The following is a 15,609-nucleotide window of genomic DNA, read 5'->3' as shown; positions in this document are numbered from 1 at the left end:
CACCCCAGGAAAGAACCCAGAACCAGACACAGCCCCTCCGCGCGCGGCAAGACTTCCGGCAAGAACGACCCCGGAGGCGTGGCTCTTCGATTGCTTCGGCCTGGCGGGCGAGCTGCGCGCGCACTCGGCGGCTGCGATTGGTGCTGCCTGGCGGTGGGGCGCGGGGCACGCTGGGACGTCTCGCTGGCGGGAGGCCACGGGCTTTCCACGGCGCGAGGGGACAGGAGGCAGCAGGATGGTCAAGCTGACGGCGGAGCTGATCGAGCAGGCGGCGCAGTACACCAACGCGGTGCGCGACCGGGAGCTGGACCTCCGAGGTGAGTCCGAGGGCGTGGGCGGCCAGTCCCCGGGCGGCACCGCGTCGCCTTATCCGCGCTCTGCCGCGTGCACCGAAGGCCGGAGCTTGGCCCGCGGGCCGGTTGTCTGGGCTCCGACCGGGCTGCGCAGGGAACGCGGGGCCTGATTCTTGCCGTTGTTGCCAAATGCGCATCCCGTTAGGCTCTTGGGAGCCTTCTGTTACCGCTGTGCCTCTTGACAGGCACGAGTGACTTCATTACTTCCTGGTGCATACTCGTGGGGCTCTTAGGCCTTGCTTGGCTTTTTCGCAGCTGGCTCTGTTTGAGGGCCCGGAAGAGCGGCTCGTTAATGGTTGTAACGCTAGTGCAGGGCGAGTGATTGGTTCTTAATACTTGCCGCCAGAAGATATTTTGAGCGTAGATGGGATATGTGTTCGTTGTTCCTAATGTGAGGGAGGAAACCAAGTCCCCGAACAACAGCGATTGTTTCCCCCAGTATTTTCTACTTAGTAGCTTTGTCTGGCGTTTCCCCTTTATGAAGACGTTTTAAAAATTGAACTGTGTGACCCAGGTTTGCACCGCCCTGTGCTGTGTGTAAGTTGTGGAAGCGCTCGCAATTATTCAGATTCCTGTACTATTTCAACCTTAGGAAGACTTGGTAAGATATTGGGAGGGCAGCTAGCTAGTTGGCATTTCAGGAGACGACTTTAAAAAGGATGTGAAGAGCAACTTCTCTGGGGATAAGACCATGCAGCCGTAGCCTGAGATTTGTTCCCACGGGGACCTATGGCTTCGGAGCAGCATCGCTGCGGGATCTGCTTAGATTTCTTGCTGACCTTTGGGAAATCCCGTTGTGTTGTGTTGTGTGTTGTGTTCTGCTTAGATTTCTTGCTGACCTTTGGGAAATCCCGTTGTGTTGTGTTGTGTTGTGTTGTGTTGTGTTGTGTTGTGTTGTGTTGTGATGGAGTCTCGCTCTTTCACCCCAGCTGGCGTGCAGTGGTGTGGTCTCGCCTCACTGCAACCTCCACCTCCCCGGTTCAAGTGATTCCTGTGCCTCAAGCCTCCCGAGTTGTTGGGATTACAGGCGTGAGCCACCACGCCTGGCTGATTTTTGTATTTTTAGTAGAGACGGGGTTTCGCCATGTTGGTCAGGCTAGTCTCGAATTCCTGACCTCAGGTGATCCGCCTCCGCCGGCCTCCCAGAGTGCTGGGATTAAGACGTGAACCACTGCGCTCGACCCCCAGTATTTTTATTTTGTTGAAATTAAGTTTGTTAGAGAAAGATTCAGTTCAAGAGCAACTCACCACTTTTTTTTTTTTTTTTTTGAGGTGGAGTTTCGCTGTTGTTGCCCAGGCTAGAGTGCAATGGCGCGATGTCAGCTCTCTGCAACCTCTGCCTCCCGGGTTCAAGCGATTCTCCTGCCTCAACCTCCCTAGTAGCTGGGATTACAGGCCTGCGCCATCACGCCCGGCTAATTTTGTATTTTTAGTAAAGACAGGGTTTCTCCATGTTGGTCAGGGTGGTCTCGAACTCCCGACCTCAGGTGATCCGTCCGCCGCGGTCTCCCAAAGTGCTAGGATTACAGGCTTGAGCCATTGCGCCCGGCCCAACTCACCACTTTTGATGATCTCTGCCATTTCTCTTTATGGAGTACGTGCAATATTGAGAATACGTATTTTGATGCAATACGTGTAGTATAGCTCTGAATTGTGTCCTTTAACTTTGGGTGAATTCTTTTTTAGTAGACCTTGCTTCTTTCTTTTCTTATAGTGCCTAACACAGTAATTATGCTCAAATTGGACAAATTAACGTTTGAGTGTTCACAGGTTTATTACTCTATGTAAACCATTGAGTTCTTCAACTCTAAATTGTAGCTGGGGGAGGGGAGGGAGAACTGTCATATCTTGAGGCTGTTCTGATGGGTTCTAAGAATCTGGCCCGTGGAGATGCAAGAGTGGAGAACTGTTATCCACAATGTTTGAACGCTGTTTGGGCACTGAGACTAAGCAGCTCAAAGTGTAAATTCCTGTTGTGCGGATTCCGCTTAACTAGCCCAAATGACTTAGAACAGTGTGAGGCACCTTGTAAATGTTCTTATAAATGTTAGCTACCTATATCACCCATTATTATTGTTCTTGTCCTTGTTGTCATTAGATTGTAAGCTTCATGGCACTGGGTACTTGAGACTCGTTCAGCATTTTCTCTCTAGTATCTTGTACAGTGGCAAGGCATGTATGACATGGCATAGGTGCTAGGTAATGCTTCCTGAATAAATCAAAGCCTGGAATCAGATACTATGAAATACTGCTAATGTTTTAAGGGGCTGTTTAGTTATATTAATACCTCTTGTGTGTTTTTTTTCCTCCATTTTACAGGGTATAAAATTCCCGTCATTGAAAATCTAGGTGCTACATTAGACCAGTTTGATGCTATTGATTTTTCTGACAATGAGATCAGGAAACTGGATGGTTTTCCTTTGTTGAGAAGACTGAAAACATTGTTAGTGAACAACAACAGAATATGGTAAGTGCCTATAGGGGAAAGTAATTTTTTCCCCCTAGGGTAAATGTTGCAGTGTTCCCTGAAGAAGTTGTAGCACCTACTACCGGTTAAACCTACATGGTTTTTTTAATTTAATTTTTATATTTTTTCCATAATGGAAGCCACGTTCAATACATGTTTTTTCTTAAAATGAGAAATGAACTTCACTTTTCCTATAGAGATCCAGAGATTAACCTGGCTTTAGTCTAGTTTTGTGTCTGTTCGGAAGTCATGTATTTTTATTTTCATGGTAAGTTTCTAATTAAGAGCATGTTGCTTTGTATACAGTTTGACTTCTAGAACAATTATCAAAGGGGTCAGAGTAAAAGCATATATAAAGGTAGCAATTATACTTTTGACTGAGAGTCTCTGCTATTTTTTTTTTAACTGCAACTGATTTCTAGACTGTTACTTACTGAAATTGAGATCTTTTTTGACCCTGTCTTCATCAGCTCTGTGTAAACTTTATTGGAAAAAAAGCACTTGGTGTGTAGATAATGTCTTTAAAGGTACTGGATAGTGAGTGGGATTTCCTTCAGATAGAAATATATCTCATAGGTTAACCATTCCCCTATAGTATAGTTGTTGTGTCTTGTACCTGAGCTGTGAATGCAGAATTAATTGTATTTCTGCACTGCCTGCACAAAAAAATCATGAAGTGAGTTAAGTAGTTTGTGCCACCCAGGAGTTGCACCTTTTCTCAGGTTCCACTAGACAGTGTGACAGTAGAATTCACCCCAGGCATTGTCCCATAGGCAGGGGTTCTAAAATCCCACTTCTGTCGCTGACGCTGTGGCTTCAGAAAAGGGTTCTTTTTGCTTTGTTTCCTCTGTCAGGGCGTTGGAAGAAGGATCTGTAAGTGTCTCTCTGAGATCCTCTGAGCAAGGAGGTAATTAAAATTTTGAGCTTATTTAATTTTCACTTTTACTAAGACTCTCTTTTTATTTTAGCCGTATAGGTGAGGGACTTGATCAGGCTCTGCCCTGTCTGACAGAACTCATTCTCACCAATAATAGTCTCGTGGAACTGGTAAGTTGCACAGAAGGAAAATGTATTTGGTGGGTGGGGTTAAAGGTACTATGTGCTTCCTACAGAAAATTTACAAAATCTAGAAAATCTCATAGAAAATGATCTCAGTATCCGCTTGTCTTTTTCTTAATTCAGGATCTGGGCCTTTTAGGTTCTGCAGCTGTATGTTGCAAATATTTTCCTACTCTTACTTGCACTTTGACTTAGGATGTCCTGTTAGAGAATTTCCTAATTTAGGTGCAGTCCAATGTATCAATCTTTTTCTTTATTGTAGCCCTTTTGATGTTTAAGCTTCCCCTATTCCAGGGTTGTAAACTCCTATGTTGTTTTCTAGAATTGCAGTGTCCAATATAGTACCAGTAACTACAGGTGGCTACTCATAATTAAGATGTGCTAGAACTATAAAATACACACTGGATTTCAAAGACTTAAGTGCAAAAAAAAAAAAAAAGTAAACTATCTCAGTAATTTTATATCAATGTTGAAATGGTAATGTTTTGGTAATAGGTTAAATGGCATATTATTAAAATTAGTTTCACCTATTTATTTTGACATGGCTACTAGAAAATTTTAGATTACATATCTGATGTGCATTAAATCTTGTTGAACAGTTCTAGTCTAAAAACCTTGTTTTACTCTTCACATTAGATGAACAGTCCACTTGGAACTGTTTTTATGCTTTTTAAATTTCTGCTCTGTGCATCCAATTTTTAACATAATTGAAATACTGTATATTGTTTTGTAACCTAAATTATTCACTTAAACACTGGATGCTTAAATTTATATTGTAGGCCAGGTGCCATAGCTCATGCCTGTAATCCAAGCACTTTGGGAGGCCAAGGTGGGAGGATCATTTGAGCCCAGGAGCTCTAGACCAGCCTGGGCAACATAGTGAGACCTCGTCTCTCTCTATAAGTAATTTAAAAAAAAAAAAAGACCAGGCACAGTAGCTCATGCCTGTAATCCCAGCACTTTGGGAGGCCGAGGCAGGCAGATCACAAGGTGAGGAGTTCGAGACCAGCCTGGGCAATATGGTGAAACCCTGTCTCTACTAAAAATACAAAAATTAGCCAGGTGTGGTGGTGGGCACCTGTAATCCCAGCTTCTCGGGAGGCTGAGACAGGAGAATTGCTTGAACCCAGGGGGCAGAGGTTGCAATGAGCCAAGATCATGCCACTGCACTCCTGCCTAGGCGAAGACTGAGACTCCATCTCAAAAAAAAAAAAAAAAAAAAACCCAGATGTGGTAGCGTGCGTCTGTGGTCCCAAGTATTCTAGAGGCTGAAGTGGGAGGATCACTTGAGCCCTAGCAGTCAGTCAAGGCTGCAGTGAGCCATGATCATGCCTCTGCACTCCAGTCTGGGCAATAGTGCGAGACCCTGTCTCAAAAAAAAACAAAAAAAACGCATAACTTAATTTTGTGACCTAACCTTCCTCCCGTATTTTCCTGATTGTTGAGAATGAACTTTGTTCCTTTCCTTGTGGACGAGGTCCATAGCATCCTTAAGATTCTCAAGGAGATGCTTGACTACAAATGTAAGAAAGCACTGGTCCATGGCCATGTCCTTTCTAAAGTGTGTGAAGTATTCAACCAGAAATACATATTTATAGGCAGTGTGTCTCACGATAGGTGCTGTTAGAGAAATTATAGTTGTATTTAAAGCTCTTTGCAAAAATGAAGACCATTGGGCTTATCACTTACTGAGAGAGGTATGTTAGAATCTCACAGCATGGTAGTGGATTTGACTATCCCTGAAGTTCTGTCAATTTTAGTTTTGTATATTTTGAAGTTGCCTTATTTGATACATGCAAATTTTGAATTACTCATATCTTTCTGGTGAACGGAACCTTTTTATTATGTTGTGACCCTCTGTCTCTATTAATGCTGTTTACTTTGAGGTTTCTTTTACCTGATATACCAAAACAATCTTTCTTTTGGTTAGTTATATGCATGATAAATCTTTTTCCATCCAAAATTTACTTTCGACTTTTCTGTACCTCTTGTATTTTAGATTTATCTGTTGAAAACTGTATGGTTGGAATTTTTTTTTTTTTTTTTTTTTTTTTTTTTGTTTGAGACGGAGTGGCTGGAGCGCAGTGGTGAGATCTCGGCTCACTGCAACCTCTGCCTCCCGGGTTCAAGAGATTCTCCTGCTGCCTCAGCCTCCCAAGTAGCTGGGATTACAGGTGGGCACCATCATATCTGGCTAATTTTTGTTTTTTTTTTTTTTTTTTTTTTAGTAGAGACAGAGTTTCACCATGTTGGTCAGGCTGGTCTTGAACTCCTGACCTTGTGATCCACCCACCTCAGCCTCCCAGAGTGCTGGGATTATAGGCGTGAGCCACCGCGCCCGGCTCTGATTAGAATTTTTTACAATCCAGTCTGAAAGCTCTTTTAAGTGAATTATTTATGTTTAGTCTGTTTACATTTAATGTAATTACTGATGTGTTCCAGTTTGTCTTCTGTTCTGGGGCTTTCTGTTTGTACCATCCATTCTTCAATCCTTTTTCTCTCCTTTATTGTACATGCTCTCCTTCTGTCATTCCATTTTTGCTTCTAATGGTTTAGAAATGTTTACTCTCTTTCAGTCTTGAGTTAGCATCCTAGAAATTAAAACATACATATTTATAAAAGTTTAAAATTAGATGTTAAGATCACTATACTGTGACCTTCAACATTTAATTTTAAACTTTGATACCTTTACCCTCCTAAACAATACAGTACAGTGACCTTCAACATTTCAGCACCCTTCAGCTTGTTACATATTTATTCTTTTTTTTTTTTTTTTTTTTTTTTTGAGACGGAGTCTCGCTGTGCTCCCAGGCTGGAGTGCAGTGGCGCGATCTCGGCTCACTGCAAGCTCCGCCCCCCGGGTTCACGCCATTCTCCCGCCTCAGCCTCCCAAGTAGCTGGGACTACAGGCGCCCGCTACCGCGCCCGGCTAGTTTTTTGTATTTTTAGTAGAGACGGCGTTTCACCATGTTAGCCAGGATAGTCTCGATCTCCTGACCTTGTGATCCACCCGCCTCTGCCTCCCAAAGTGCTGGGATTACAGGCTTGAGCCACCGCGCCCGGCCTACATATTTATTCTTTTTTGAAACCCATCACTACATCACCATTATGTTTTACACTATGTATGTAACAAATGTTACCACTTTGTTCTTTATTCCTTTTTGGATCATCTTCAGTGGGGGTAAAACAGTATCAAGCTCTAGAGCTCCCTCTGGTGGTTTTTGTGACTTATTTGAAGATGCCAGCTTGCTTTTTGAGAATTTCTGGCTCTGCTCTCCCTGTTTTTATCTGTATTTTTTTCTCATTGTGACTCTTGCACACACACACTCCTCCCCCGCCATCTACCCAATTTGCATCTGTTCCAGAAGTTTCTCTTCAGGGCAGGGCTGTGTTGGGACATGATTCCTATTAAGAGTGAGGCCCCCGGCCGGGCCTGGTGGTTCACGCCTGTAACCCCAGCACTTTGGGAGGCCGAGGCGGGCGGATCACCAGGTCAGGAGATCGAGACCATCCTGGCCAACATAGTGAAATCCCCTTGTCAGACCTCTGAGCCCAAGCCAAGCCATCGTATCCCCTGTGACTTGCACATAGACACCCAGATGGCCTGAAGTAACTGAAGAATCACAAAAGAAGTGCAAATGCCCTGCCCCGTCTTAACTGATGACATTCCACCACAAAAGAAGTGAAAATGGCCGGTCCTTGCCTTAAGCGATGACATTATCTTGTGAAATTCCTTTTCCTGGCTCATCCTGGCTCAGAAAGCTCCCCTACTGAGCACCTTGTGACCCCTACTCCTGCCCGCCAGAAACAACCCCCCTTTGACTGTAATTTTCCTTTACCTACCCAAATCCTATAAAACGGCCCCACCTTTATCTCCCTTCGCTGACTCTCTTTTCAGACTCAGCCCGCCTGCACCCAGGTGATTAAAAAGCTTTATTGCTCGCACAAAGCCTGTTTGGTGGTCTCTTCATGCATGACACCCGTCTCTACTAAAAATACAAAACAAAATTAGCCGGGCGTGGTGGCAGGCTCCTGTAGTCCCAGCTACTCAGGGGGCTGAGGCAGGAGAATGGTGTGAACCCGGGAGGCAGAGCTTGCAGTGAGCCAAAATTGTGCCACTGCACTCCAGCCTGGGCGATAGACCAAGACTCCGTCTCAAAAAAAAGAAAAGAAAGAAATTATTTAAACATTTGTGATGTGCTAGTATTGGGCTTGGTGCTAGAGAGTAAAAGTTAAGTAAATAAATAAAAGACAACTTGCTTCAAAAGCACTCTCCCTTTCCAAATCTCAAAATAGCATGTAGTATTCGTGTTCTTACCTGTGGCCATTACTTTACAGGGTGATCTGGACCCTCTGGCATCTCTCAAATCACTGACTTACCTAAGGTATGGGAATTACATATTGTGACAAAATGAATGAAGTCCTTTAAAATAACATTACTTTACCAGCCTTGACCTTAATGTAATCAGTTAATTAAAAGTGCCTTTTACAAAGAAGTATTGAATATATTTCCTTAATGGTAAATTGTCACAATGTTGAAATGTGAAGAATTGTGAATGTTCCCTTGATTTATAGGTTCCTTAGACTATTCAAACAGACCTTTTGAGTGCTGTGCCATGAACAAGTTTGCCATTGTGTTACTTTTTTTCTTGTAGTATTCTAAGAAATCCAGTAACCAATAAGAAGCATTACAGATTGTATGTGATTTATAAAGTTCCGCAAGTCAGAGTACTGGATTTCCAGAAAGTGAAACTAAAAGTAAGTAGTAATCTGTTGCTTGTGAGTCATATAGAGTTGTGTGTTTTTCTTTATATTTTTATTACTGATTATTAAAATTGTCTAAATGAGTAAATTTTACCATTAGTTTGTAATGAAAGTAGGGGGGGAAATGTTACGTCAAATTTTTTTCTAATAGCAGATTTATGATAGAACTTTAAGCTCTTTTATGTAATGCTGGCCATTCCAAAGTTTGCAAAATGTTGAGGCCACAGTGAACACTCTTAACAGTGGATTGTCTGCTTAGATACATTCCTAGTGGAGAACTTAATGTAACCCACTTTTGTGCAGCTCTGTTTGTTAGGAAGGTTTTTCCCTTTATTAGGAGTTCATTATTTTATTATTTATTTAATTGCCTTCTTAGTTCCCTGGAATCCCCTCCTTGGAACTAGGAGAGTGAACTTTCTTCAGGGAGCTTTGCCAAAGAAAGAAGACCACTGTGTCTTCTTTTAATTTGAAATTGGCTTTTTGGTATTTTCACCAGCCTGGAGTATTCTAGGAGAGTTCGCTTCCATGTCTTCTGAGGAATGCATCTAAATGCATGTGGTATTCCTATTTCCATTAACTCTGTGTGTGGTGTCGCTGTAGGAGCGTCAGGAAGCAGAGAAAATGTTCAAGGGCAAACGGGGTGCACAGCTTGCAAAGGATATTGCCAGGAGAAGCAAAACGTAAGACACGGATATCCAACTTAACTCTACTTCACCTTCAGAAACATGATCTGATCTGTCTGGCAGTTCGTCTCCTACAAAATTAACCAAAAACTCTGACATATTAATGTGGTATTAAATTTGAGTGCTTATAGTCCATGTACATCAATGGTCCATACATCACAAGAAATTTCTACCAGGTTAGCAGAGCAAATATTTCAGTAGTCAGTCTCAATGTGATACCATGTACATCCTATTTTCTATATAGGAAGATGAACTGGATGGTGTTTCTGAAGGAGAGAGTTCTTGTATCAGTTTGTTAACAAAGATAAGATACTACACTGGTTGAATTACTTTCAAAAGCTTTTGAAAGTAAAAGAGAAGCAACTTCTGTTGGTCTAGGTTTAACAGTTATGTTCTTCCCCCTCTTAAGTTTTAATCCAGGTGCTGGTTTGCCAACTGACAAAAAGAAAGGTGGGCCATCTCCAGGGGATGTAGAAGCAATCAAGGTAATCATGTGTTAGGCTTCTTGACTGGAACGAGCTAAGATGGGTTCAGAACACAAAGTTGGATAATAAACATGTTCTGAACATTGCAGATTTTTTTTCCCCACAGTTATTAGCATATAACAATATTTCTGTTTAAGGAAAAACTAGCATAAAGTTATTATTTGATCAGACTTAAAATTACACAAGCTAATTAATGTGGAGGCAGCTTTGTCTTTCTCATTTTCCAGGGTGCATTTATCACTTTGAACAGTTAGTTACCTTGGTATGCTGTCTCAGTGTTTGCCTTAATTTTTACTTTCAAAGATTTGCTGTCTGGCAAATCCTTTTGGCTGATCAGTAGGGACCCTAGTTTTATAATATTGCCTCCTTAAATTATTCAGTAACTTAATTCCAAATAGTTACTTCACTTAACTATGATTTTAGGACATGTGGAGTGATTATTTACTCTTTTATAAGAAGGCCTGCATCTCTTCACCAATTTTAGAAATTTGTGTTTTGGCTTCTAGTTTTATTTTTGTGGGCCAATAACATTCTTCCCCCAACACCGAAGTGTTTAATATTCCAAATGGAGAAGTTGCTGTGAATTTCTGTAGGTGATTGATACTTAGTTTTCTGGGTAGTTGATACTTGATTGAAGTTAATCATCCATCTCCATTGCCGTCTGTCCTCCAGAATGCTATAGCAAATGCTTCAACTCTGGCTGAAGTGGAGAGGCTGAAGGGGTTGCTGCAGTCTGGTCAGATCCCTGGCAGAGAACGCAGATCGGGTGAGCAAATGGTGTTCTTTGTACGTTCAAATTAATGTTACACTCAAAGTGTAACTCTCACAACCATTTAGATGCCATGACTCCAGAATGCTAGAATAGTGCTTCCTTACGTCAAATCTAATATATGAAATCTCTTTAAATGCTCTTTGAAGATAAAGTATTTGATGGGCTGGGCGCGGTGGCTCACCCCTGTAATCCCAACACTTTGGTAGGCTGAGGCAGGCAGATCACCTGAGGTCAGGAGTTCGAGACCAGCCTGACCAACATGGAGAAACCCCGTCTCTACTAAAAATACAAAATTAGCCCGGTGTGGTGGTGCATGCCTGTAATCCCAGCTACTCGGAAGGCTGAGGCAGGAGAATAGCTTGAACCCGGGAGTTGGAGGTTGTTGGTGAGCCGAGATCACACCGTTGCACTCCAGCCTGAGCAACGAGCGAAACGCCATCCAAAAAAAAAAAAAAAAAAAAGTAATTCATAAAGAAAGTTAAGTCATAGCACTGGGGAGGGTTTTATGTTAAAGTTGAAGCTAGCATTACTTCAGCAATGGAGTGAACTGAACACTAGAGATAGCCATGTGGACTTTCACCTGTATATATTTGTGTGTGTGCATAATAGCTCAGTAGTTAGGAACACAGGCTCTAGAGCCAAGCAGTCCAAGGCCCAAATCTTAGCTTCACCAGCTCTGCGTTTGGACAGCTTTCTTCAAGTCTTTCCTCATCTTTAAATCTGAGACAATAATAGTACCAAACCTCAAAAGGTTGCCGAGAGGCTAAGAAACTGAACTTAGCACAGGGCTCAACATTAGCGAGTTTTTGATAAGTGGTAACTGTTCTAACATTTGAATGCCTACTTTATGCCAGGCAGCATGTGGGGCACTAGGGATATAAAATTAAAAAACACTGAAATACATCTTACAAGTTTTGATATGAATGTAACTGGGGACCTCTACTTAGAGCTGTCTTGGGGAAAGTTTCCTAGGGAAATAATGTTTCAGCTGGGAGCTAAAAATGAAAAAGATTTTTTTTTTTCTTTTTGAGACGGAGTTTCGCTCTTTTTGCCCAGGCTGGAGTGCAATGGCGTGATCTCGGCTCACTCTAACCTCCGCCTTCCAGATTCAAGCGATTCTCCTACCTCATCCTCCCAAGTAGCTGGGATTACAGGCGCCTACTACTGTGCCCGGCTAATTTTTTTTATTTTTAGTAGAGACAGGGTTTCACCATGTTGGCCAGGATGGTCTCGATCTCTTGACCCTGTGATCCGCCCGCCTCGGCCTCCCAAAGTGCTGGGATTACAGGCGTGAGCCACCATGCCTGGCCAAAAAGACATTTTTTAAGACCAGTAATTCTCTACTGTATGGTTTGTGGGCTTCTGGGAGTCTAAGGTGAAGACTGTTTTGTTGTTGTTGTTGTTGTTGTTGTTTTGAGATGGAGTCTTGCTCTGTCGCCCAGGCTATAGTGCAGTGGTGCGATCTCACCTCACTGCAGGAATGGGTTCACACAATTCTCCTGCCTCAGCCTCCCAAGTAGCTGGGACTACAGGCGCCTGCCACCACGCCCGGCTAATTTTTTGTATTTTTTTTTTTTTAGTAGAGACAAGGTTTTACCATGTTAGCCAGGATGGTCTCGATCTCCTGACCTTATGATCCACCCGCCTTGGCCTCACAAAGTGCTAGGATTACAGGCGTGAGCCACCATGCGTGGCCGAAGACTGTTTTTATCTAATAACACCAAGGTGTTATTTGCTTTTGTGTGAACATTTGCACTGATGGAGCAATAGTGGGTAGAACTGCTGGCACAGTAGGAGTCAAGGCAGCAGCCTAAATAATAGTTGTTATATTCTTCCCTATTCTGCACTCCCAATAGAGTGCATACCAGTTTCACTTAAGAGTGTCCTGGATGCAGCAGTAAAGATAATTAAATCTCACTCCTCGAGCGCACGTCTCTTTGATATTCTGGGGGTGACAGAAAGGGGATGCACATGTCTGCATACTTGAGTTAGGTGGTTATCTCCATGCACTAGTGCAGTCGTTTCAGTTGAGAGGCAGCTACTTGTCTTCTCAAACATGATGAAGTGAGCCTGTCACTTCAAGGAAAACAATTGAAAATTCAAGATTTGAAGCAAAAATTAAAATTTAGAAAACTTATGTCCACTGCCATAACCTTCCCAGTACCTCAAGACTTTTCTGGGGAACTCAATAGTAATGTTAATGCATGTGAATTAATGGGTGTGACATTTTTGATGTTGTGTAATTACATGGCTCAACGTCTGAAAGATCTGCAAAAGTCGGTGAACCACTGTTTTCCAAATGATACAAAATCATGTATGGGTAAAAGATTTGTTCAGAGTACAAGATAAACCAAGTAAGAGTATGAAAAGTTCATTGATAAGGTTTCAGACTTTTATACTGCCATCTAACCTTTAGGAAGCTACCATTTGTCAAGTTTTACCATGGTATCTAAAAAGAACATCCATCATTATCTGCATAGGCCATTAAAATCTTCCTCCCTTTTCTAACTATATGCCTGTGTGGCCAGATTTTCTGCATGCCCTCAATCAAAATACCATATTGCAGTGGATGGAATGGTGAAACCAATACAAGAATTCAGCTGACTGATGATAAGTGAGACATTATTGAGTAATTTTCCCAAACAATTGAAGGAGTTACAACTTTTTTTCCTCTGGAATACATTGACCAAAATATCTGCCATAAATTGTTGAACGAATGTAACATTTTTTGGTAATTGTTGCCATATTTCCATAATTTAGAGACAATAAAGTCATTGAACTGTTGCCAGTATTTGGCATGTAGTAGGTGCCCAAATGTTTTTGAGTATTTCTGGTTTTTTTGCCTATAGTAGTGCCATGAAAAGCACATGAGTATAGACTTTACCTTCACCAAAAATGAATTATCATCAACTACAATGGGAGGCAACAATTTTGAAACCTTTGTGACCCCTTTCCTTGAAATTGACCATCCTTTCCAGTACCTGCCAAAGACAGACTAGACTGTCCCTGGACGATAAGTTCCTCAAAGGCAGGGGCTGCTTTTGATCTTTCTGTACCTACTTCAGTGCCTAACAAACAGTGGCCACAGAACGAACACTCACATGCTAAGGGAATAGAGTCTCTAAAATTGATACTACTTTACTACTTTTGCTTGTGTGGTTTTCTTTAGGGCCCACTGATGATGGTGAAGAAGAGATGGAAGAAGACACAGTCACAAACGGGTCCTGAGCAGTGACGCAGATGTATAATAATAGACCCTTTTGGAACAAGTCTTGCTTTTCGAACATGGTATAATAGCCTTGTTTGTGTTAGCAAAGTGAAATCTATCAGCATTGTTGAAATGCTTAAGACTGCTGCTGATAATTTTGTAATATAAGTTTTGAAATCTAAATGTCAATTTTCTACAAATTATAAAAATAAACTCCACTCACTGTGCTGCCAAGTTGTGTGTCATCACGGTGCATTTGCAGTGAGGTCTAAGGACATGTTTAAATTGGAAACGCAGGAGGGCAGCATTTTCTCAGTAGGTTTCCTGGGCTGGATTAGAGTCTAGCTTCTGCAGTGTCATGACACATGCCAGAAAGGCCACCTTTTCTACTCCCACATAGCCCTTCTGTTAATGCAGACTTACCTCTTGCTCCGGCTTCTGATATGACAACTGAAATGATTCAATTTTTGAAATTGGTGTGTCCCACCAAGCCTGGCTACGTTTTTTGTCCCCCGCCCCCCCGGCTGGTCTCCAACTCTGGCTTCAGGTGATCCTCCCGCCTTGGCCTCCCAAAGTGCTGGGAGTACAGGCCTAAACCACCTACCCAGCCTCTAGTTTTATATATGTACATAGTTAACATAAAGGTCATATGGAGAGTCTACAAGAACATTTGTTGTTGAAAGGGGCGTAAGTTACTCATATTTGAAAAACACTACTGTTTGATTGCCATCTCTCTGATCTCCCTTAGCCATGATAGTCTTAATCCCATCTTGTTGCATATACTTTTGTGAAAACCTTGGCACTTCATCAGTTAGCTATTGCTGCAATAATGCTGTATAACAATCCACCACAAAACTCAGGGGTTTTAATCAGCAACACTATTCTATAGTTGACTCTGCTTATCACTGTAGGTCTGGATTAACTGGGGTGGCTTGGTTTCTTTACAGGTCTCGATGAGCCAGCTCACCCGGCAAAGGCACAAGAAGTAAACACTAGGAGCTTCTTAAGGCCTGTGTATACTCAAAACTGACACACTTGTTTCTGCCCACTTACTATTAACCAAAGCAAGCCACCTCGCCAAGTACAGAGTCAAAGGATGATGGGGAAATACACTCCTTTCACCTTGCCATAGCAAAGATATGGCTGTGAGAAGGAATGAGAAATTAGGGCCAATCATTTAGCCTACAACAGTGACAGGTGACAGTCCTGGTTACTGTCCACCTTTGTCCTCTTTCTGCAAATAATACCTGAGCAATTACATTGAGCAAAGTGTTTGTTGAAATACCTTTCCTGTTCTAGACAAGCCAAGCCAGGTAAGGTTATAACACCTGATCACCTGATTAAAGGGATAAAGGTAACAAATGCCTGGCTAGGATGAGTAACTTCTATCAATAGGACCATAAGATCAATGTGCTAGGAACTGAAACAAAAGCCCATCATCCATGCATTCAAATAATTTAATATCTATTAGATTTTAGTGGAATATATGCATTATATGTACATACGTATACAACACTAGTTCACAATAGTTTACAAGGATACTTTGGTTTTCTATATGCTTAGAATGTGCATTATTTTCATGAGTTAATACTGGTTTCCGTTTTATGTTGCAAAGTCCTGAGTGAAAAGGATTGTTGCCTTTTTCAAATGATAGAACCTAAAATGTTACAGTTTATTCCATCTTTGTGATTACAGACATTACAGGATAGGGTAGCTAAACAAGGCAAATAAAGCAAACATTCCCTTAATTTAACCAGATGCAACATTTTGGCATTTTTATACTGTGCGTGTTGACTTAATTCATTGACATGGATTGAA

General features: G+C 42.1%; 1 protein-coding gene across 2 annotated transcripts; it reads left to right on the top strand.

Annotated features, from left to right (window-relative positions):
* The first annotated feature begins 137 nt into the window (after positions 1-137).
* Positions 138-14,025, top strand: SNRPA1 (small nuclear ribonucleoprotein polypeptide A'). Of its 2 annotated transcripts, none has more exons than XM_025392220.1 (9): positions 138-317; positions 2,673-2,820; positions 3,789-3,867; positions 8,218-8,264; positions 8,535-8,637; positions 9,244-9,323; positions 9,736-9,811; positions 10,484-10,577; positions 13,753-14,025. In XM_025392220.1, the coding sequence occupies exons 1-9, from the start codon at positions 236-238 to the stop codon at positions 13,809-13,811; spliced, it is 768 nt and encodes a 255-aa protein (XP_025248005.1). In that variant the 5' UTR covers positions 138-235; the 3' UTR covers positions 13,812-14,025. The 2 variants fall into 2 exon arrangements, with proteins under 2 accessions (XP_025248005.1, XP_025248006.1); XM_025392221.1 differs by having other exon boundaries at positions 144-317; positions 10,484-10,581.
* Positions 14,026-15,609: the final 1,584 nt, after the last annotated feature.

Source organism: Theropithecus gelada, chromosome 7b (assembly GCF_003255815.1).
Source record: "Theropithecus gelada isolate Dixy chromosome 7b, Tgel_1.0, whole genome shotgun sequence".
NCBI lineage: Eukaryota > Metazoa > Chordata > Mammalia > Primates > Cercopithecidae > Theropithecus > Theropithecus gelada.
The sequence above is the reverse complement of the archived record's forward strand: the minus strand, read 5'-3'. Positions and strand labels throughout refer to the sequence as shown.